Genomic DNA, 22,540 nt, shown 5'->3' with positions numbered 1-22,540 from the left:
ATTTACTTTGTAGCCCAAAGCTTAATCTCCATTAAATAAAACATCACCAAATGAAATGCAGAAGACCATAGTTCTTCTTGAAATCTTTTGAATATCAGGGTGTGTAATATACAGCCTTTGGAGACTTGGGAAGCAGAGGGTACTTTCTCTGTGGTGGTAGACAGTTTCTCCTCCTCGTGGTGGGGAAGGAAGTTCTCCTTGTCCTCCCTGTGGCTGTAGGTGTGGACTTGCACCTGACGGCCTTGCCAGATGGGGACATGGGAGAAGGTTGTCCTATCTCGTGCCCTGCTGGGATGGTTGAGCCGGGCCCTGGACCCTGGATGGCCATGTCTGCAACCACTGTCTTCGAAGTTTGCTTCACAGTGTTCAGAGAGAAACTGAGCCGTATCCTAACTGGGAAACGGTTCACGTGCAGAAACCAGTGAGACTTCACTCACCGTGAGATCTGATGGTTGTTCATGGTCTTTGTGTCCTTGAGGAACACGGCTTTTCTACATGCTACTTTGTTGAATTTGTTCTTTACTGGAGGGTTAAGCTTGTGATTATAAAGTAAATGGAAAGTAGGCCATTGTAAAGATGAAAAGAAAAGTAGTAAGGGGAGGTGGAGGGAGAAGGAGTGGGTAGCTAGGGAGGGGAGCAGGGTGGGAAATACTCTTATGCTCTTAAGATTGTGTATATGAAATACATGAAACTTGTTCCCCTTATCTAAATTAAAAAAATTGCAAAGGATTAAAAGAAATCCAATCCAAATTTCCTAAAAAATTCTTTGTCACTCACTTACATGGAGTCATTTTCAGTGGCTATAAATTCACTACCGTAGGAGCAGTTTGTTTTAGTTGCTGGTTTGTTTGATCACTGACACGAACAGAAGCTTATTTTATGTGTCCTGAACTCAGTGGCCAATGGTCTTCCCTCTGGGATCACAGTGAATAAATTTACTGTGTCTCTGATTCCCACTGAGAGGTCTGAGGACAGCCACCTTAGGTCCCCTGTCTCCTCATCCTCGGGTGCAGTGTCCCAGCCTTCAGCCGTGGCTCCCGTGAAAAGCGGCCCACCTGTTCTCTCTGCCTGCTCCCACTCGCAGGGATGGGGCAGGACCGATCGTCAAGTGCAGCGCCCAGAATACGGCTGCAGAGCTGAGCTGAGTCGCACACTCCCTTGCAGCTTTCTCTGGGCTCATTCTTGCCTCTAGGCCTCCAAGGTTGACTCCTTCCATCACTGCTGTTTCCACACACGTCCCTTTTCCAAACGGGCCTTTCCAGCCACCCTGAGCTAATGAATCTTCTCACCACTCTATTTTATTATCTTCACTTTTACTTGTTTGTCCCCCCACCCTGCTTTTTAAAAATCTGCTGTTTGCCTGTTTGCCTCTTGTGCAATCTCTGGGAAGCAGAAACTCTATGATTCTAGTTTGCCCATGGATCTCCCCTGTTTGGATGAAGGCTTGGCATATGGGAAGTGTTTGGCAATTCTTTTAAAAAAATTAGTTAAATAGAAACTGTCAGTTTTTAATTCCTTTTTAAAATTTTATGTTTTTTTTTTAAATTCCATTTTAACATTGTTTACATAGTTGATGTGGGTCTCCATTAGAGTGGGTAGGGTTGAGATATAGAGAAAGTTGAATGGAACAAACTTTTCAGTTCTTTTTTCTCTTCTGTGTCTGCAGCGAGGGAAGGAGAGAGGGCCTCTGCTTGCTTTCACAGTACACCAGTATCCGGGGATGGAGTCGTTTGATAAACCCTTAGAGTTCCTGATGAATGTTCTGCAGACATTACCTGAGTGGTCCTGAGAGTTCTGAGACGTTGTCGGCTTCAGAGTTGAGAACATCTTTCTAAGGTTTCTATTGGCTTATCCAGTCTGCCTTAGTGTGTCTACTCACTCAGATACTTGTTGCAAAGCTTGGTCAGGAGAGTTGCCCAATCCAATCTGCTTTCCATCATCTGACAAGACACTTGACGTTCTTTACTGGCCCAGATGAGCTGGCCATCATGTTGCCCAGGTGTATCTGGGCCTGCTGTCCACTTCACAGGCATCAGCAACTAAGGAGGCCCAGTCCTGATACACTCCAAGGTCGACCACACATCCTGTGATTATCTAGGGTGGTCAGGGTTTGAGTCCAGCCATCTAGTTGAGGAGTCCCCAAGAAACCTTGCCTAGTGTGATCTCAGGGTGACTTTTGTATGTGCCAACCAGTGCAGGGTCAGGCTCAGTCTGTCACCAGCACCAGGCAATGCACATACTGTTAGATACAACTGCTTTTCTGTTCTGCTCCAGCCCCATCTCTCACATGAATGAAGGTGCTTTGGCCTAGCCCAGCCTGATCCTCATACACACCAGCAGGTGCCATGGCCCATTTGGGATGATTCCCAACAATCCCACGAGGCCCAATCCCAGTCCTGGTCCCTGCATGTGCTGGCATGTGCTGCAGCCTCGCCTGTCTCATCCCATATCCAATCTGGCTCTCATGCACACCCAGGTGTGCTGCAGCTTAGCTCAGTTCAACCAGCCACCAAATCCAGCCCACATGTATGCTGCCAAGTGCTGCAGCTTGCTCCAGCTTGACTTTCTCCCATCCCTGGCTCCTGCAAGTGTTGGTGAATTCTGAGGTCCATCCTGACTTGGTCTGTTACCACCCCCAGCTCTCATGCAAGCTAACAGGTGCTTCAGTCCCACAAAGGTGAGCCCCACAAGTCCTCTACAGAATGTACCCCTAGATCCAGCTCTTTTGCATATGGTAGATGCTGTGCTTCAGTCTGACATGGACCACACCTTGCCTTGACACTCACAGGCATCTCCACTGGGGCCTCTCCCAGCCAGTCATGCCCCTGCCAACCCCAGCTTTCGTGTATGCCAGTAAGTAGCAGGTGATGAGACTTAGCCAGGGCCAGGTCTTCCATTTGGGCAGATGCCTTGGCTTAACCCAGACATACTCTTGATTCCCCAGCCACTCCCCTCCCAAACCACCTTGTCTCAGCTCCTTTGCCTATACATGAGTGCAGTGGCCCTGTCTGTGGGAGCCCCCAGAAGTCACCTGTCAAATAAGGTCTCAGTCACCCCAACTCCAACATGCCCCCAGCCCCCATTCCCCATGTATTCAGTCTCTCTATTATGCGGCAGAATGAGGAATGCCTGAGGGCCAGGGTTGTGTGTCTCGGCCTGGTGTTCCCTGTCTTCTGCTGTACTATTGCATGGTGGTGTGCAGAGTTCCTTGCATATATTTAAAAAATAAAAATATTTAGAATAGGCAACTATGCTAGCATACTGGTATAGTTAACTCTGATTTAGTATTACCTAGGCCCAGAATACCTGGCAATTATTGGCTGCTTTGCTCCCAGCAGTGCAACACTTGCTTAGGTACAAGGCAATCTAGGCAGTTGCCTACAACTGGGGTAATTCATTTATTTTTATTTGGAAGGCAGAGTTACACAGAAAGAAGGATACATATAGAGAGGTCTTCCATCCATTGGTTCGCCCTTCAAATAGCTGGAGCTGACCTGGGGATCAGGGGTTTCTTCTGGGTGCATAAAGGGTCCAAGGACCTGAGCCAACCTCCACTATCTTTCCAGACCATAAGTATGGAGATGGATTGGAAGTGGAGCAAATGGGACATGAAATTGCGCCCCTGTGGGCGCAGGTGCCACAGGTGGAAGCTTAGCCTAATATACTATAGTGCCAGCTGTGATTTTTCTTTTCTTTTCTTTTTTTTTTTTTTAAAGGAAAGACTAGAAGTGGTGGAGTCTGGATTTGAATCCTGACAGTCTGACTCCTGACCCTGTGTCCCAAACCATCATGCATGTTGTTCCCTTTCCATACGTTGTTTAACTTTGCCTTGCATATACATATGAGGTCTTCACAAAAACCGTAGGAAATGTGCACATTATGAGAAAGATATATGTTGATTTTGAAGTTTTCGTGTACAACCCTCCCGTCTAGTCTTCGGGAAATGACATTTCTGCGCTGTGGCCTCCACCAGGCACCGCCTGGCAGCTAGCAGGGGAAGGTCCCCAACATGTGGCTCCATCTCAGGCCAAGCAAGGGTGGCCTATGAGAGGCTGTGGGCCTCCCTGACCAGCAGATGGAGCTGTTGGGAAGGGAAACGGATGTCCAGCATCTGCCGTGGTAGGACAGGTTGGTTCTGAGACTGGGTGGGGATTGAAGGTGAATCTGGAGCTTGGGGTGGTGGCCACCAGACACTGTCAGATGAGAATTAGGTGTCTGGGAGTGGAGGAAGAGCAGGAGGGGAGGAGTCCAAACCTATTGTCCATGGGTCCAGCTATTCTGACAGTCATGATGGTAGCAGGGTTAGCTTCGTATTCATCTTTCTGGGCCATTGTCTGCCAGTTCATGCTTATAGAGGGCTCACTTAGACACCTGCCTATTGGCAAGTGTGCCTCATTAGATGACACACAAACATGAGGCTTCATGGGGGCAGGCAGTGAGTGGGCACTTGTTCCACGGGTTGGCAGTTCCCTGGGCCCTGAATTCCTCCAACATGGAGAGCCGTGACTGTTTCCTCTCTGTGAAAACACTGCAACACACATTCTGTCTGACACATGCAGTTACCCAATTAGGGAGACCACCAGCCTTGTGTATCTGGGACTGAGAATTCTCAGGATGCTGGACTTTCAGTGTAAACATGAGGACAGTCCAGGCAAATCAATACAAGAGGTTTACCAGGTAACAGCGAGGCCAGCATTGTCCTTTGTCCATATCTGAGGGACCAAACTGGCTGGCCATCTATGAGGATATCTTGACTGTGTGTGACTGGCCTGGAGAAATTAGGCAAAGAGCACCATAAAGCTAAGGCGTTGTCATCTGGATGGGAGACACACGTCTCACACACAGGCAGCTAAGGAGCACAGCCTCAGTGCAGGTGCATGGAGTCTTCGCTGCAGGACACAGGCTTGACACCACTGAAAGTTCCTTGCAAGAGCAAGTCTGAAGCCCGCGGATCAGCAGACACAGTGAGAATCCTGGATTGGATAGAGGGAGGTGTAGGCAGAAAGGAGGCTGCGAAGGTCAGTAGCCAGAGCAAGAAGCAGTTCCGCTGAGCACGAAAGTGAAAGAGTGTGGATTGTAAATAAACAGAGGGGCAAGGGCAGAGAGGCACGCTGAACCCCCATTCTGAGGGTTGGGTGGGGAGACAGTCAGGAGAGCCCTCCACTGATCCTCAGAGCTGGAGTGTATGTGGGCCTCTCTCCCACAAATGGACTCCACTCACAAGGCTGGGGGTGTCACTTCCCATCACTTGTTCTCCCTTGCTTTAGCTTCAAGCTGCATCACATACTCTGTTGGTCCCTAGGAGTTTGAGGTCCCCAAAGTATCTCCTGTGAGTATTTCACAAGTCAAAGGAACTTCCTGTCTCCTGATGTTGGGGGTCGGGTTTCTGGACCCTGCCATTCTTGGGAGCCCCCTGTCCCTGGGCCCCAGTTCAGCACAGAAGTTAGAGTTGGAGGGGTTGGGAGGACACCCTCTCATTGGCACACCTCTGGTCCCAGGGGGCCTCATGCCACATGCCCATGGCAATTTCTGCCATCATCAAAAAGATCATGTTATGAGAAAGTTTTAAAATTGGGTGGAAATTTGTGAGTCCCAGGTCTGTCTGTCAGTGTTTCACAGAAACCACATCCTTCTCTCGTCAAATCACATTCAGTATTTGAGGACAGATGCCCTTCTCCCTCAGGTATTGTCTTCTCTAGACAAAACACATTCTGACGGTTTCTGACATGAATGTCTTTTAGGCCACTGCTCCATTTGTCCACCCTCTCCCACACTGTCACAGGTCCCTGGAGCTGGGCACCATGCCTGGATGTAGCAGGTTCTCCATACTGTCCTCTGAATGAGTGGGTGACTCCATCTCTCCCTCCTGTGAACTCCTGTTTGTTCGTGCTTTTCCTTCTTGGCTTGTGGAACTGGAGAGCTACACTGTCACATAAACTGTCAACTGGAGCCTCCACATTTGGAACTTTTCCTGGGTAATGTCCCTCTTGGCTTCTGCAAGGCTTCAGCATAGAGTCCGGCTGCCGTGAGCCTGCTCCACTCTGTCTCCAGGTCCTCAGGTCCTGTGTCTCTAATCCTGGTCTGTGTTGCTGCTGTCTGCCCCACACCTTACCACAGCAGCAGCAGCAATAGCAGCAGGGGCCCTGGTAGGGGCTAGGTGAGAGCTTTGTGAGTGCAAGGATGTGTGGAGTTTCCCACGACAGAGCTGAATGAAGGCCTGCTGTCAGCTTGGCGTCGTTTCCCCTATCTACAATCAGTGGGCTTGTCCCTCTCCCTAATCAGCAGGTTGTCCCTCTCTCTGCTGAGGCTGGCTCTCCACTTGTTAGTTTTGTGCTTCCTCTCCATGCAAGTGTCTGATCTTGGGTGGCATCTGTGTTCACCCATAGTGCCTGAGGACAGAGGTAGTGCAGAGTCTTGAGCTAAGCTGGTGAGTGTCTGTGAGCCTCCCTCAGCCTAGCTAGAGCTTCACCCCAGGAAGGCCTTTTTGGGGGACTTTTGGTGCCTTGTGAGTAGTGGGGTCCTAAGGAGCAGCTGGCTTTTTCCAAGGTTGGAAAGTGGGTGAGAACACTCATGTAGTGAGCCAGGTTGTGAAGACAACTGGGTTCAGGCATGTGGAGATGTTCAGGGGCTTTATACATCTAGAAGGCTTTCAGAGAGGGGCTCTTGGCATGAGTGATATACAGAGAAGACAGCTCCTAGCTCTGTGCAGGGACACTGCCTGCTGGCTTCACTTCTCTCTTCAAAACTTGCCTTTCAAATAAAAATTAAAAGATATTAAAACTTCATTCTGGGGTCAGATGAAATTGGGTTACAATCCTGTGTTCATGGTGGATGTTGTAGCATAGCACATGAAGCTGCTGCCCATGACATTGGCTCCTACATGGGTGCTGGTTTGTGACCTAGCTGCTCCACTTTCCATTCACTTCACTGCTAATGACTTGGGGAAGTGACTGAAGATGGTCCTGCCAGTAATGTGGGAAATCCACATGAAGTTCCTGGCTACTGATTTCATCCTGGCTTAGTGCCTGATATTGAGGGCATCTGGGAGGTGAAACAGCAGATGGAAGATTTCTCTTTTTCTTCCTCTCTGTAACTCAAAAAAAATCAATTAAAAAAAATAGAATCCTCTCTTTACCACTTTCTGGCTTTATGAGGCCATGCAAGTTCTTTTTAAATTATTTTTTTTGAAAAAATTTGTGTGTGCCATTTATGTATGTATTATCTACCATCTGCAATGCAGTGCACTGGGGTGGGGAACAGAAAGGAAGAGAGAGATTCACACACACACACACACACAGAACCTTTCATTTTCTGCTTCACTTTTCAAATTGCTGTAATAGTCAGCACTGGGCCAGGTTGAAGCCAGGAGCTGGGAACTCCATCCAGATCTCCCATGTGGATGGTGAGCTGGATCCAAAGCACTGTAATAGTCAGGACGGAGACAAGCACTCAGGGGTGGGTTGCTCACATCATGATTTGTGTTTAATCTGCTGCCCACCAGACCAGTCCTTTAATGAAGGGGCAGAATATGAACTCCTGAGGCTGCTGTCAGGATTCCTCAGAGAATGTGTGCAGCGCTCGGAACCTGGTCCTGCCACCTGCAGACTCAGGGAGTTTATGATGACTCCCCATTGCTCTTGACATCTCCTTCAAGTCATCATCCAGTTCTCTCATGTCCTGGGGAATTTTTAAGTGGAGAGACTGGGGCAATCCCAGTCTGAAAGGCCCTTGGTTCAGCCAAATACCATGCACAGCCATCAGGAAGAGACTGTCCTGGCTGTCTGTTTTCTAGTTTCATGGACTGGGTGGAGAGGGAGGACCAGAGGAACAGACAGAATCTCTCTGTCCCTCAGGAGGATGACCCTGGCTCAGTTTCCTCGGGGCCCAGAAAGACATCCAGTGGAAGTACCTGCAGTTTCTCTGTGTTGTCCTGAGTATCTTGAGTCTCCTCCTACGGCCCTATGATCCATAGCCTATGTAACCTCTGCAGGAGCATGGAGACGGGATGTGGGCAGGTTGCTCCATCTGCCCAACTATTCTGACATCTGGCTGGATTTCAAGGCAAAGATTTTTGGTCTTGAAGTGTGCAGTCATTTCAGAGACACCCTGAACCTCTGATATGGGTGCTCTATTGGTAGACATCATGATTGATTTTGGGATCTCTCTTCCACACAGTTCCCTTGCTCCCCATTTTAGCCCTTTCCCCCTATCCCCCAAAGCAAGGATCAGAGACAGAGCATGTTGGGAAAAGAATCCTGGACCTGAAGTTGGAGTCCTGAACAGGTCCTTGTTGGATGCTGTCATGTGGGAAGTATGTGTACAGGTGAGTCTGTGACAGGTTGTAGAGGAGCTGGTGGGTCCAGATGACCCAAAGGAGGCCCCTTTCAGCATATTATATTTATGAGATTATATTTGTGAGATCTCTTTTATTCATGCTCCAGGTTCCCCCCTCAAGGAGCAGAAAGGTATCATCATGAGGCCGGCAAGTGGTTGGTGGAAGAGATGGAACAACACACATCAAATCACATGTCAGCCTGAGGATCAGCTTTATTGTTATGTTTCACCTTCACCAGGGAGAAGAAGGCAAGGAAGCTGGAGGGTGGCCAGCTTGCATCCAGACACAAATCACAGATCTGCAGAGTGTACGTGGTGAAAATGAAGGTCCCAGAGCAGATCACCTAGGAAGCACAAGGATTGACAGGACCCCAAAGTCCCCTCTCTGCATTCTTTCTTGGCTGTTCCGATTAAATAATTTATAGACGCTTTAGAAAAAGCACAATCATCATTCCCATGTACAACCATTTCCTGATCTTTTTAGGATGCAGAGATGAATCTACCCAATTTTTAATTTTTGCATCGATCCATGCTGTTCTGTGCAAAGTTCATAGAATTCAGCTTGGTTTGCATGTCAGCTGAGAGCCTGACCCTCTGAAAGACATATGGGGACATCCTTGGGTGTTACCCACCCAGGGGTGGGTGAGTTTATGTCCCCAAGCAGCTGTGCTAGGCTTCAGCAGTCTCTCCTGACAAGATCATTCCTGCATTTGAGACCTACCACTGGACTGCTTGTTCACAGAAGTTGATGAAATACAGAGAGAACCATCTTCAGAGACACAGACCAAGTCCTGGAGCACTGAGAACAACAGGGGGCAGGGAGGCACACTGCACACAGAGGGACCCTCAGGGGAAGTCACCAGAGTGAAGGGGGTGGGGACTGGGTTTCACCCATGGCCATCTTCTGGGCCCCAGAGGGCATCTGGGCAGCTACTTCCCCTTTCCAGGGAGCGGACACTTCTCCTGAACATTTTGTGGGACAGCTTCCACGCATTTCGTCTGAGCTGGCTCCTGGCAGACTTCCACGCTCTGAGACGGACATTGGTCTTGGTTTTGCTGTGGGCAGTTTTCTTGGTTTAGCTGCTGGCTCTCAGGAAGACACACCTCCTGGACTTGTGGCAGGCCCTTCTCTGGGCAGGGGTCCTGGCAAGGGGCAACACACACTTCCTCAGCCTGTGCCTGGCATGGCTCTTGGGTCTTCTGAAGACATGGAGGAGGCACACAGGGCTGCTTGCACTGCTGATCACTGAAGGACATCTTGGGGCTGATTTCCAGAACCTGAAACAGACATCACATTTGAGAGGATCAACCATTAAAGCATAAGGTTGGCATCTGGTTGGTGAAGGTTTGAGAGGGTAATTGGAGAATGGACGGAGAATAGCCCTACAATCTCATTTCTGTTGCTTTTTATCCCTCTTTGTTGTATGCCTGCCTTAGTTCCTTCTAACTTCTGTCTCTGAGAAAAGAATACTCTCACGGCTTTGTCTGTGTATCCACAGCCCCAAGCCCCAATCTTTGTCTTCTATTTGATTTATCCTTTTGAAGATCAGGAGCAAGAGACTAAATAGCATACACAGGATAATTTTATCAGCCCAAGAAATGGAAAACTACTTTAAAAATAAATATGGAAAGTACATTTTAGGAGCAGAACAGTGGCCTTCCAGAGACTGGGCAACACATAGGGAGAGGGAGAGAGACAGAGAATTGAGGCAGCAAATATTTCTCCTACCTGATCTTCAGCAGGACCCAGCAAAGGATGAGGATTGTGGAGTCCAGAAAGGTGGGGACTTTTATACAGTGCTTGGTCCGGCCTCCCGCAAGACTGACTGGCCACGTGGGCTGAGGTCCTAATTGTGGCATCACCATAACGAGCTTCCTCTGAAATCCCCAATGGTTTGAGTCACTGCTTGGGATGCCTGTTAAACAATCCACGTTTTGGCCTCTGGGTCTACACTAGACCTCAACAGGGAGGAGTTCCTCTCAGATCTCTTTCATCAGGAGGCAGTAGGAAGAGAATGTTCATAAAATGTTATCTCAAGCTGCCAACCAGGTTGGGCTTTCTTGTCTGCCCACACTGGCTCAGGATGTGGTGAGAGATAAGATCCCCCTTGCTCATCTTGTCTTCTGCAACAGGAAGACTCGAGGCTGAAGACTTGGGGTCTGTCTGCATCGGGGACTTGTGTGGCTTATTTTGGACTTTTCCAGTGGATGGCTCTTGGTTGAGTTTGGAACTTCGCACTTCTAGATCCATGAGCAAGAGCCTCTCCTGTGGCATCAGGTCAACAAAGGATCCATTTTGTTTCTTGGAGGGAATTGTTATTATTATTTTTTCTGCATGGAGATCTTGAAGGATAATGGAGTCATTTATTACTTTTATGTTTGAAGGAGGGTGAAGGGGAAGGTAGAGGCGGAATCAAGACAGACACTACCTGCTTGTCATCCTTGCTTTATGACACTGTCCTCAAAGTGGAGTCACAGAGTCTTCATGGTGTCCAAGAAAACAGGTTGGAGCAAGACAGGTTTCCTGGAAAATTTTTCTTAGGACGCAGATCAATAAAAGCTCTGGGATGAAAGGAATAGTTTCCGTTCCGCTGAGTTTTGGCTTGCACTGTCGCTTTCACCCTGTGTGCCACCCTTTTCTGTATGTTTTAATCTTAGCAGTCTCCAAAGCCATGCTCAGGCAAGCCTCTTTCCTTACTGCTTCAAACCAGCAATGGAGTCACCCCTGCTTGTGAACTCCCAGAGTATTGTTTGCACTGCTTATGTGGCATGCACTGTTTGCTACTAGGAATTCCAGTTATTTATGTATAAGATTTATGTGTAGGATTATAAATTCCTGTAGGGAAAGGGCTTTGCCATGAGTATTGGGAAGTGGAAGACAACAGAAGGGACATGACTACTGTTGGGGGTAAATGCATTGACAAAGGAATGAAGAAGGTGACGTGGGAGATATCTGAGGGTAGAGGAAAAATCCCATTTAACTAAAAATGGGAAAAGACTGATTATGAAAGCAGCATTCCATTGTCTCAAGTGGCAGCTGTTTTTTTTATAAGATAATGTTGACCAAATCTCAGGAACTTTAAAAAGGATGCAGTTCTCCTTTATACTTCATTTTTAAAAAGATTTATTTATTTTTATTGGAAAGTCAGATATACAGAGAGGAGGAGAGACAGAGAGGAAGATATTCCGTCCAATGATTCACTCCCCAGGTGGCTGCAATGGCTGGAACTGAGCCAATCCGAAGTCAGGAGCCAGGAGCTTCTTCTGGATCTTCCATGTGGGTTCAGGGTCCCAAATCTTTGGGCCGTCCTCTACTGCTTTCCTAGGCCACAAGCAGGGAGCTGGATGGAAAGTGAGGCTGCTGGGATTGGAACCGGTGGCCATATGGGATCCTGGTGCGTGTGCAAGACGAGGACTTCAACCACTACACTATCGCACCGGGCCTCTCCTTTATTCTTTGAAGCCAACTCCAAACTCTTAAAGTTGCTTGCTAAGAGAGATAGTGACCAACATCATAAATAACTTCAAGTAGGTTTTGGATGCTTGACACTTGACTAGCTTTTAAAACGTGTTCTGGGGCCAGGCGCAATAGTGTAGCGGTTAAGGGCCTTGCCTTGAACGTGCTGGGATCCCATATGGGTGCTGGCTCTAATCCTGGTGGCCCTGCTTACCATCCAGCCTGTGGCCTGGGAAAGCAGTCGAGGATGGCCCAAGACTTTGGGACCCTGCACCAGCGTGGGAGACTCATAATAGGCTCCTGGCTTCAGATCGGCTCAGCTCCAGCTGTTGCAGCCGCGAGTGATCCATCAGAGGGAAGATCTTCTTATATCTGCCTTTCCAATAAAAAAATAAATAAATCTTTAAAAGAAAAAAAAGTGTGTTCTGGGGGAGATCAGGCAGCACTTGTAGTCCATAAGACTGGTGCACAAACAGCTGATGTGACACCAGCATGGCCCCTGGTAGCCTGACAAAGTCATATGCCTCCATAAAGAGGAATTTGAAATACTCAGGGCTGTATCTGAAGATGCAGGGCTACATGGAAATATGAGAATGGTGATTAGGTATAGGATGGGGAGGCAAGGCTTTTTGCACATTTTCTTTCTGTTATCCTTCCCCCCCCCCCCAATATTTTCTTTCCATTTTTCCTTCCTTGCCTCCTTTACCCTTTCCAGAGGAAGCCTGTTTATGAGATGAGAGCAATTCTCCAATGGACAAGGAAGTAATAAATTCTCCATCAATGAGTTAATTAGTCCATTCGTTCAGTCAATCATGACCCTGAATTTAAGGGACTCCTATTATCATAGAACAGATGGGGAAAGGCAAGCTCCATTTCCCTGGAAGAAGGCTCCATTTACAGGTCTTGGGCAGAAAGTCATGGTAGACTCTGAGAAGAGACACCCATGCTATGTCTCACAGGGCAGTGGGAGTTACCCAAGTGGAAAAAAAAGTGGGCAAGGTGGCATTCCAGACAGACTCGAGCAAGGAAAGCTTTTGAAGCATAGAGACCCAAGTAATAGGATAATTCAGGAAAGGGATGGGTAAGACATTGGGAGAAGAGACCTGCTTGGTTGAGATCTCTAGAAGCTTGCTGCACCAGGATGTGACAAGCTGAGCTTGCTCATGCCTGTGGCTTTGGCTGGGCCCAAGACAGGCAGACAAAGGATTGTGCAGAGCAATGGAGAGGCGAGATCACGTTATCATTGGAAAAGGAATGAATCTGGTCAGGTAGAAACTGGAGCTGGACTCCTCTCAAAAGATTTCTTGCTAGTCACTAAATTGATCCCTGTTAGTAGAACAATCTTGAAATCCACTACAGATTCTTCTGTGGCAGGTAGCATAATTGCATCCCCAAGGTGCCCACATCCCAACCTGGAATCTATGAATATGTCAGGTTAATTGGACCAAGAGAATTAGGTGAGCAGTTGGAAACTAGATTGTTAATCACATGACTATAAAATAAGAAGACTATCTTGTACCATCTCAGAGCCAATGTTATTACAAGGGTCCTGAAGAGGGAAAAAGAGGCAGGATGATCATCCCCAGATTCACATCATGTGTGAAAGACATGACTGGCCATTGCTGACTTCTGTGAAGATGAATGGAAACTATGGACCAGGAATGGGTGCATACTCTGGACGCTGGAAAAAGGCAAGAAAAATCCCTCCCACAAAACCTCAAGAAAGGAAAGCGCCCTTGTTGGCTCTTGGACTTTGGTCCAGTGGTACATTGTCAGGCATCTGACTTCCAGAGCAGCTCATATATTTCTGCTATTGTTAGCAGCTAAGGTTCGATTCCTTAGTTAAGGCAGCAGTGGGAAACTAATTTCCTAATGTCTGGAGCCCTTGGGAATTCTGCAGGAGGGGGGCCTCAGATGAAGACTTGAAAGCTCATCTGAACGTTCTGTAGTTAAGTAGATACCTATCTGTCATGTCAGCATTGGCAATCAAAGATTGGTTTTTGGCATAAGAGGCAATGAGATGAATGGAGTAAGTTGAATTCAGGACCCTGTTAACTTAGAGTTAACTCTATCACATAGAATTGATAAGATATTGGATAAATGACTTAGCCTCCCAGAACCACATTTTGTTTTTTTGGGGAGGGAAAAGACTACTTCACAGATTTCTTGTGTGATGAGTAAGCATGTGACATTTAGGTTATTAAACTATTGATAGAACATTGGTGTAATCTGAGTCAATTCAGGACTCATTTCCTCCATGAACATTTCCTTGGTTGTTCCAAGTTCTCTTCGCTCCTTGTTCATTACTCTGCTTCCCTCACACTCAGTTTTTTGACTTGTACTTTAGCAATGTACTGTACTAAAGCCCAGGATACCTGGTCCCTAACAGGGTGTGTAAATCTGACCCTCTCTGGCCACAGCTTCCTGATCTTTGAAATAAGGAAATTAAGCATTCAAATGGGTCTATTCAAATTGTGACAATCTGAGATACTACATATATTATTGTGAATGATCAGCCCCAGGTATCAATGTGACTTTTTGAGTGTATGGATGCATGTGTGTGTGTTGGGGCGGGGGGTGTTCTTCTTGCCTGATTAGGTTATAGTATACTTCCTGGAAGACTTCGTCTTCTGCCTTCCACGTGCAGTTGTGGCTTGGCTGAATGACTAAAGGGCCTCATGTGACCTGACTTTTTTTAGAAGCAGAGGGAGAATGTTTGGGGTCTGAGCCTGTAAAAAGCAACCTTTTGTGGTCCAGTTTCTAGAACTGGAGCTTAGACAACTTTGGGGAAATTGTCCCACCCCACATCTCAAGATAAGATGATTTAGTAGTTTCTCTGACCAGTCCCAGCCCTCCAGCAAAATTGGAAATAATCTGATTCATGTCAACTGAGATTTAAGATTTGAGACTTCTGAAACTGTCATTACTGGGAGCCAGGGTGTAATTAAAGGGGGTCAGCAGAAGAGACTCATGTTTGTGCAGGGTATTGTTTTTTCTTTCCCATTGCCATCACATAGCTATCTTCTTTGCTCACATCATAAAAGTCCCCAGACTCCTCAGATTCATTTGCTGTATATTATAGGGCAAGGGCTCTGATAAAGCTTAATGCTACAAAACATGGCTTATCCACTTCCTGGCGGACAGGTGCCTGTAGAGCATTCACTGAGCTTGTGAATTCCTGGAGCAGGGTGTCCATCTTCTCTCTTCCCTCCAGAGTCTGAATCAGAGGTGTAGGAGGAGCCTTAGGGCCAAAAGGGACATGGGAGTCTGTCTGATTCTACCTCCTCATTTTAGCCGGCACATGCTTCAAACAGGAGGTACAGAACTATTTATTGGTTACATTCTTTTAGATGATGAAATCGAGGCAAGACAGTATCAAAGGCCTTGTTCAAAGTCACATGGTGGGCCCATGTCTAGTCTGGGCAATGGTACATGTGAATGAATGCTCAGGAGATCACTGCATTGGGGCCCTTCATAAACTTCAGGATGACAACAAAGATACAGAGCAGCCAGTGTTTTCTAGTGTTTGGAATCATGAGAAAAACAGCATGGCTGTTGTAGACCACAATGTATAAAAGTATACATACATATATATAAATATACAGACATATATACTTACACATATATATTTGCTATATGTCAGGGAGGTCAGGTTAAAGGCCACTAAACACAGACAATGGTGGAAATGATGTTCCCAAATTATATAGGTTCACTTTGGGTTTTCAACTTTTTTCTGTTTTAGTCTGAGTGTGGTGTATTTCGGACTAGATCTACCAGGCAACTCACTGTGATTTTGTCATTCCCCTCTCTGAGCATGATGATGCTGAGGGTAAATTAGGTTACACATCCAGCTCTGGTATCCAGTGACACAGAAGTCTCATGGTTCCTACTATGGGTCCAATTTGTCAATAGGGCTAAGGGGAAGGTCCCTAACTCTATCTGCCATTAAAGATATTTTTCATCATCTTCTGGAACACTTTTGTTTCCCCCTGTTTCCAATAGTGAACGGAAAGAAGAAGCTCTTGTCCCATTGAGTTGTGTATGGCTCCTCGTGTTGAACTGGGTACTTGAGTCTTATTGCCTTCCTGGCTTCCTGAGCTCAGTGCTCCTTATCATGGGCTTGACATAGATATCTTACCTCATCACCCCTCTCTCATCCCTTAGGGAGACTTTAACATCAATTTATTTGAGAGAGAGTGTGAGAAAGAGAGAGGGAAAGAATACTGTCATTCAATGGCTCCCTCTCCAAATGCCTACAGAGAGGTGGGGGCCAAAGCTGAGATCAGGGAATCCAGTTCAGGTCTCACATTTGGATATTGAGCCATTCACCACAATTGCTGAGTGTCTGAATTAGCAGGAGAGCTGGGGTCAAGTGCTGAAACTGGATATGGAACCCAGGTGCTCTGGTGTGGGCTATAGGCATTTCAATCTATGTCGTTAGTACAATAATTTCCACTGTGAGTATTTCTTTCTTGTTCTTTAGGTGAAGACACACAGGCTCTTCTCCCATCAAGGCTAGTTAACAACTTGGCTTCAGTGTTTCCTGGTGGAAAGTTAACTTTGAACCCATGTCTGTCTGGCATCAAGCACCTTCTCCATGCCATACAGCCTTCCAAGGTGGGAGACCTATTTGGAGGCAGGATCTACCTTCCTGGTGAGGGTAGGGTGAAGGCTGGCAGGGTCTTTGTCTTGTGGCCTTTGGGAAAATGGCTATGGATAAGATTGTGTCCAAGGCCAGGGCTGCCTCTCTCCGTCCTGGGTCTCCTGTATTTAGCTCCTCTCCACTTTGCCCACTACTCAATTCTGGAGATGATTCCATGCTGTAAGCTTAAGAAGCACAATTGTCAAGCAATTGTTCAGAGCAAATCTTTCTTCTTTGGAAAAATGCCTTCAGATCCACCAGGCTCTCATTTGTTGTCACATATCTGCTGTGTGTGCCTGTCCATCTCATAGTTAATGGGTCAGTGGGAAAAGTCAATTTGTAGATAACTGATCATAGTATGGCATGAAAAGTATTGCAGGACAGAAAGGCATGGCTGTTGTGGACCACAAAAAGGAGCATCAAGCTGGCCTGAGGTGGCAGGATGGGAGGCTTCTCTGAGCAAGTGACTCCCGTGTTGAGTTAAAAGATGAAGACATTTCTAGGTGTGATATGCGAAAGACTACAATGGCTGAAAAGTGATGGACAACAAACTCTCTGATTTGTGCCATTTTCTCCTGGACTGCACTTAGGAGAAAGTGGAAAAGTGCTGAGGAAAGGCTTTGAAAGGTTTCAAGCAAGAAATCACTGAGTTTCTATGTAACTGTTACCAAGACTTCACTGGGTGACTTCAGTGGAGTCTGGGGGAAGGTGAGCTTTGAGTCAGTTAAGTGGTTTGTGTGGTGTAGGTGAAGGGGATGAGGGTGTGGGGACACTGAGTCTGAGTAGAATTTTCTCTGAGCCTGGAAGAGCCAAGATTTGAGAAATGAGATGTCTGAGGATTCATGCACCTGGAAATATCAGAAAACATGTTTTACAAGCAGTTTGCAGCTTGGGATCTCTATGTGTTTGGCAGATGACTTAGAGTATTGACTGAGCATTTACAACTGTGATCCAGGAGTGGTTATGTGATATTATCAGTGAAGCCTTCAGCATGTGCCTGGGCTGGGATTTTGGGTTGAGTGGAAGCAGGACAGCAGGCACTGGGCAGGTTTGGGAAGTGGTTGCTTCTTGCCATCTGGTGCCATTCACATATGGAAGTGGCAGATACCAGAGGATGGTCTCTGTTTTCTTTCAGTTTCAAAGTACGACTTTCTTGGGATTGTCGACCCAGCTCTTTTGAATGTGGCTCCCCTTCCAGCCTGTAGGCCCCAGCTGGCTTTATTTACAAGGACCCATTTCAAGCCCAGCAGTATTCTGCCTGATTGTTAAGCACGAGGCAAGGGGATCTTGGTTGAGTCTCCTTTAGTGTCCTCTTATCCCCAAAATTGGCCCCTCAGAATGGTCCTGGCATGACAGGAGAGGGCTGTGATTTGCCGCAGCTTGTTATCTGTGAACCATCACGCCTGGCGCTGCTCAGGTCTGGTGGTGCTACTTTTTGGGTGTTTCTTATTTATACAGCCCTCTGCTGCTTGACGCAGAGCCCTGGTAACCGCCGCTGGGGCTGGGAATAATTACCGCATTCCTGGGGGATACGGCACTCTTATCGTGTTTCAGCCATCTTCCCTGCAATGCCTTTGATCCGGCTCTTTGCTGGGAGAGTAGCCATTAGAAGATGTATATCTTTAGTTTCATTTACATGAGAGAATAAGAGCTAACCAGGCAATGGATGGCTCTAATTTCTCAGAGTTGGCCCTTTCCCACTCTGTGGCCCGAGTTCTCAGAGTGGTCTGGGGAGGTGCAGATGCTTGTCATAGTCCCAAGGAGCACCTGGAAGCCTGGGGCTGAGGTCCTGTGTCTGGAAGTCTCGCAGGTGAGGCGCCTCCCAGAGTGACACATCCTAGGACATTCTTCCTTCCTTTTGTGCCAAGATTTTGGAGCTCTCTAACATCTGTATGATTATTTCCCGATTTGTTAATGACCTCATGTTACTTTTCTTCATCATTTAAGAACATGTTAGTGAATATTCAGAAACCAGTAAAATAAAAGCTCATTAGTTCACTTGTTTCCCTTGAAATCATGAGAATGTTCACAAGCATATTTTGATTGAAGAGAATCAGTTTATGGTGTGTACACACTGGGACCCCTTTTTTTCTCTTTAAGACATTTGAATGACGATAGAACATTCTATCAGTAGGTCCATGATTTTTAAGATAAAGTTCATGGGACATTTACACACTTGAGAATCTATTTGGATATCTTCACCTATCCCATTTTGCAATTATTTTTCTTCATTTAATTTTAAGAGGTGGAACCACTGGGCCAAAGGGTTGTTTTATGCATTTGATCCATATTCCCATATTTACTAAATTTCTGTCTAAAAGAATCTCTGATCTTGACACTGTCACCAGCAATGGCACACTCTTTAGCATTGGAATTATGTGATTTGTTATTCCAAAGTGATTTAATAGAGGAGAGAGGCTGTCACATTGGTGTTGTATCATCCCATCCCCTCACTTCCTGTTTTCTGCTTCTTCTTTTTGATTTCCTAAGGTGTGGGAGGGTCTTCCACATGTTATAGGCAACCCCTCCAATGCAACATAGCCTAGACGTTCAAAGATTCCTGATGTCCACTAGGTGCCTTTCTATAGATTCGAGAACACAGGCACCTCAGGGCCAGGCTTTTGTCCTTGCCAGGATCCTGAAGTCCCAAGGCCTCCTCATGTCAGACATTCCAGGTTTCACACCTAGGAACAGAGCAGGCGGCAGACATCTGAAAGGCCTTGTTTAGCTCAAGTGATTTAGAAGTCTGTTTTCTAAGCTGATTATTAAATCTCCCAGCACATTCTGGACTCTGTACTCGCTGTACTCTTTGCTGTCCTGAGCAACCTTCCAAACCTAGAATGTCACAGAGCTACCTACCTGCATGCCAGATTCTATGGGGGCCACCCCAGAGGTGTTGTCTATTGCCTCTGTCCAGGACAGCAGAGAATCCACACCACCCCAGATGTGTCTTCTCACCATCACCTCTAACCGGGACAGGAGAATCAATACCACCCAGATGTGTTCTCTGGCTATTGCCTGTAACCGGAACAGCAGAGAAGCCACAACCTGTTTTCCCTTAGTCACTGTCAAAGCTGGCTTTGTGTGGCAAACTTGGTCACAGGGTGGGCAATCAGACTTTTTCCTGGAGATACTGGAATTGCCTGTGTCCAACAGGTCAGCAAATGGTGTTAGGCTGATCAAGGTCTCCACCTCTGGAGAGGGAGCCAAGAGATGTGGAGGAGACTAAAATGCTGGGCGTGTCCACATATCCAGCCTTCAAGTCCTGGTTGTTATAATTCTCTCTTTAATTTTATACCCATCCCAATATCTGTCTCCCTACATACTCCCTTTTTGTGTACTAAATTAGTTTGATGTGGATTCCCTCTTGCTGTTTATAAATAACCCACACAGACATTGCAGGTCTGAATGTTTTTCCCGGTGATTCTTAATTGGTGTCTTCCACTTATTTTATATTTAAAATTTTACTCTTGAAATATAGAGATAGGGGGCCCAGCAGCATGGCCTAGTGGCTATAAAGTCCTTGCCTTGAACATGCTGGGATCCCATATGGGCACCGGTTCTAATCCTGGCAGCTCCACTTCCCATCCAGCTCCCTGCTTGTGGCCTGGGAAAGCAGTCGAGGATGGCCCAAAGCCTTGGGATCCTGTACCTGTGTGGGAGATCTGGAAGGAAGTTCCTGGCTCCTGGCTTCGGATTGGTGCAGCACTGGCTGTTGTGATCACTTGAGGAGTGAATCATCAGACAGAAGATCTTCCTCTCTGTCTCTCCTCCTCTCTGTGTATCTGACTTTGTAATAAAAACAAATAAATCTTAAAAAAATATAGAGGTATGTGAAATTTCAAAAATATAGGTCCAATGTACTTCTTACTGAAATTCTTTTTAAAAAATTATCTGTAATTATTGTTTTATGATACAGTTCCATAGGCTCTGGGATTTCCCATCCTCCTCCCCAAGCTCCCCACCACAACTGATTTCCCCTCTAGTATTTACAATGGGTGGTTCTTCATAAACAGTCATAAGTTCATCATGTTATTATTGGAGTGTTTCCTAACATTGTAGGCATGGACAATTTCAGAGAGTCCAGCATCCTATTTTTAGGATATATATATTTTTAAATTAATTACATTGCACTATGTGACACAGTTTTATAGGTACTGGGATTCCCCCCACCTCTCCCCAAACCCTCCCCCCGTGGTGGATTCCTCCACCTTGCTGCGTTACCATTGTTCAAGTTCAGTTGAGATTCTTTCATTGCAAGCATATCCTGTGATTGCTTCATTAACATTTTGATTTTAGTTTATATACAACTGGGTTCTATACACCTTAAACTGGCTATAGATTCTTAAATTAAGGCAAACATGTGGTATCTAACCTTTTGGAATTCTTTCAACAGGTCTTTCTATATAAAATATTTGCAAGCTATGCAAGTATATGCAAATACAAAGTATTAATACCCAGAAAAAATGAGGAACTCAAGAACACAGCAACAAAATAGGCAACTCAGTTAAGAAGTGGGTAAGGATATGAACAGACATTTTTCAAAGAAATACAAATGGCAAGCAGATGAGAAAACATGCTATGGAGCACTAGACATCGGGAAACTGTAAATAAAGACCCAATGAAGGTTTACCTCATTCCACTTAGAATGGTTATTACGTGAAAATGAAAACCTAACCAATGCTGGAGAGGCTATGGAGAAAAGAGTATCTTTACTATACTGTTAGTGAGAGAGCAAATCAGTACAATCATCATGGAAAACAGTAATGGAGAGTCCTCAGAACACTAAAAATGGATTTATCATATGACCCAGTTATTCCCCTCCTGGGAATATACCCAAAAGACGTGAAATCAGCATATGAAAGAATTACTGGCACTCCCATGTTTATAGCTGCTTAACTCACAATAGCAAACATATGAAACAAACCTAGATGTTCACTAGGTTACGACTAGTTGAAGGAAATGTTGTATATATACATGTTGAAACATTACTCAGTCATATACAATAGTAAAATCCTATCTTTTGCAACAAAATGACAGATTTTGTTAAATGAAATAAACCAGACCCAGAAAGATAAATATAACAAGTTATCTCTGATGCGTGAAAGTTAATATGTAAATAATATTAAAATTTGTGTGGCTGTCATATCATTTGGTAAACACAACTGTAAATACTGAATGATCAATATCACGAATCCCTCATTTTGTGATATTGTTTTCAAGAAAAAAAATAGTACATATGTTTATGTATGTATGTAAAATGTCTAACTATGAAGTAAAAGTAGTAAGGTTAACAACTTAAATTTTAAAATGAAAAGTAAGTGTAAAATGACATTGTTGTAATCCAATTCTTTCTTATGAAAGAAAACATAGCAATGTGTCCACAGGCGTACGTTTGAACTTGGCTGCACTCAGGAGCTTACAGTTTAATGAAGAATAGGAATCCAGAGCCCTTAAGTTCAAGCACTTTTGAGTGTTACACTTGGGCAGGTGTAGGATTCTCCCTGCATCTAGCCTTCACTGTGTTTCAAGGAAGTGGAGGCTTTGTATTTGGTACCTTTGTAAGCCTCACAAACATGTTGCAACAGTACCATTAGCATCATCATTCCTTTTGCTGAGGCAAGAAAGCGGAGGCATAGGCCACAATGTTGCATAAGGCCACAATGTTAGGGAAGCAGATCTAGAGTTTAAACTCAAGCAGCTTGTATGCAGGACCTTTCCATCTAAGACCTGCCTAATGACACAACAAGGGTCAAAGAATGTCTCCCTGAGCCTTTTCCTGGACCTTTTGGGGATGCCCCACTCCTCCTTACCCTCATATTCTATCCCCCTTGTTTTCTGGGATTAGACATCTTAACAGTTGTGCCCATATTTGATTCTCTAGGGCTTTGCTCTATCAGATGTCAGTGTTTCCTGGGCACTCCTTTCAGAAGAGCCACACCTTCTGGACAGCAGGTGAGGGCACAGCAGAAGCCAGTCCTCAAAGGTCACTGACATTGTAGGGCTGGGGCTCTTTGCTCACTCCCCAAAGCTTGCTTCTTTGACTCAGTGCTGTAAAACAAAAGTATAAAATAAATCAAGACCCGTCAGAACACCATAAGTCTTGC

At 45.9% G+C, this 22,540-nt stretch overlaps 1 protein-coding gene across 1 annotated transcript; it reads right to left on the bottom strand.

The window, feature by feature from the left end:
- Nucleotides 1–8,510: 8,510 nt before the first annotated feature.
- On the bottom strand, nucleotides 8,511–10,311 carry PRR9 (proline rich 9). Its single transcript, XM_040998850.1, has 2 exons — nucleotides 10,064–10,311; nucleotides 8,511–9,612 (listed from the first exon to the last, which is right to left on the bottom strand). Exon 2 carries the CDS (start codon nucleotides 9,589–9,591, stop codon nucleotides 9,265–9,267), a length of 327 nt encoding a protein of 108 aa, XP_040854784.1. The 5' UTR covers nucleotides 9,592–9,612; nucleotides 10,064–10,311; the 3' UTR covers nucleotides 8,511–9,264.
- Nucleotides 10,312–22,540: the final 12,229 nt, after the last annotated feature.

The sequence above is a fragment of the Ochotona curzoniae genome, unplaced genomic scaffold (genome assembly GCF_017591425.1).
Source record: "Ochotona curzoniae isolate NIBS_2020 unplaced genomic scaffold, NIBS_Ocur_1.0 scaffold_1037, whole genome shotgun sequence".
NCBI lineage: Eukaryota > Metazoa > Chordata > Mammalia > Lagomorpha > Ochotonidae > Ochotona > Ochotona curzoniae.
The sequence above is the reverse complement of the archived record's forward strand: the minus strand, read 5'-3'. Positions and strand labels throughout refer to the sequence as shown.

Bases quoted from the DNA above. Each gene is read 5' to 3' on its own strand.
- PRR9 (XM_040998850.1), bottom strand. From the start codon at position 9,591: ATGTCCTTCAGTGATCAGCAGTGCAAGCAGCCCTGTGTGCCTCCTCCA.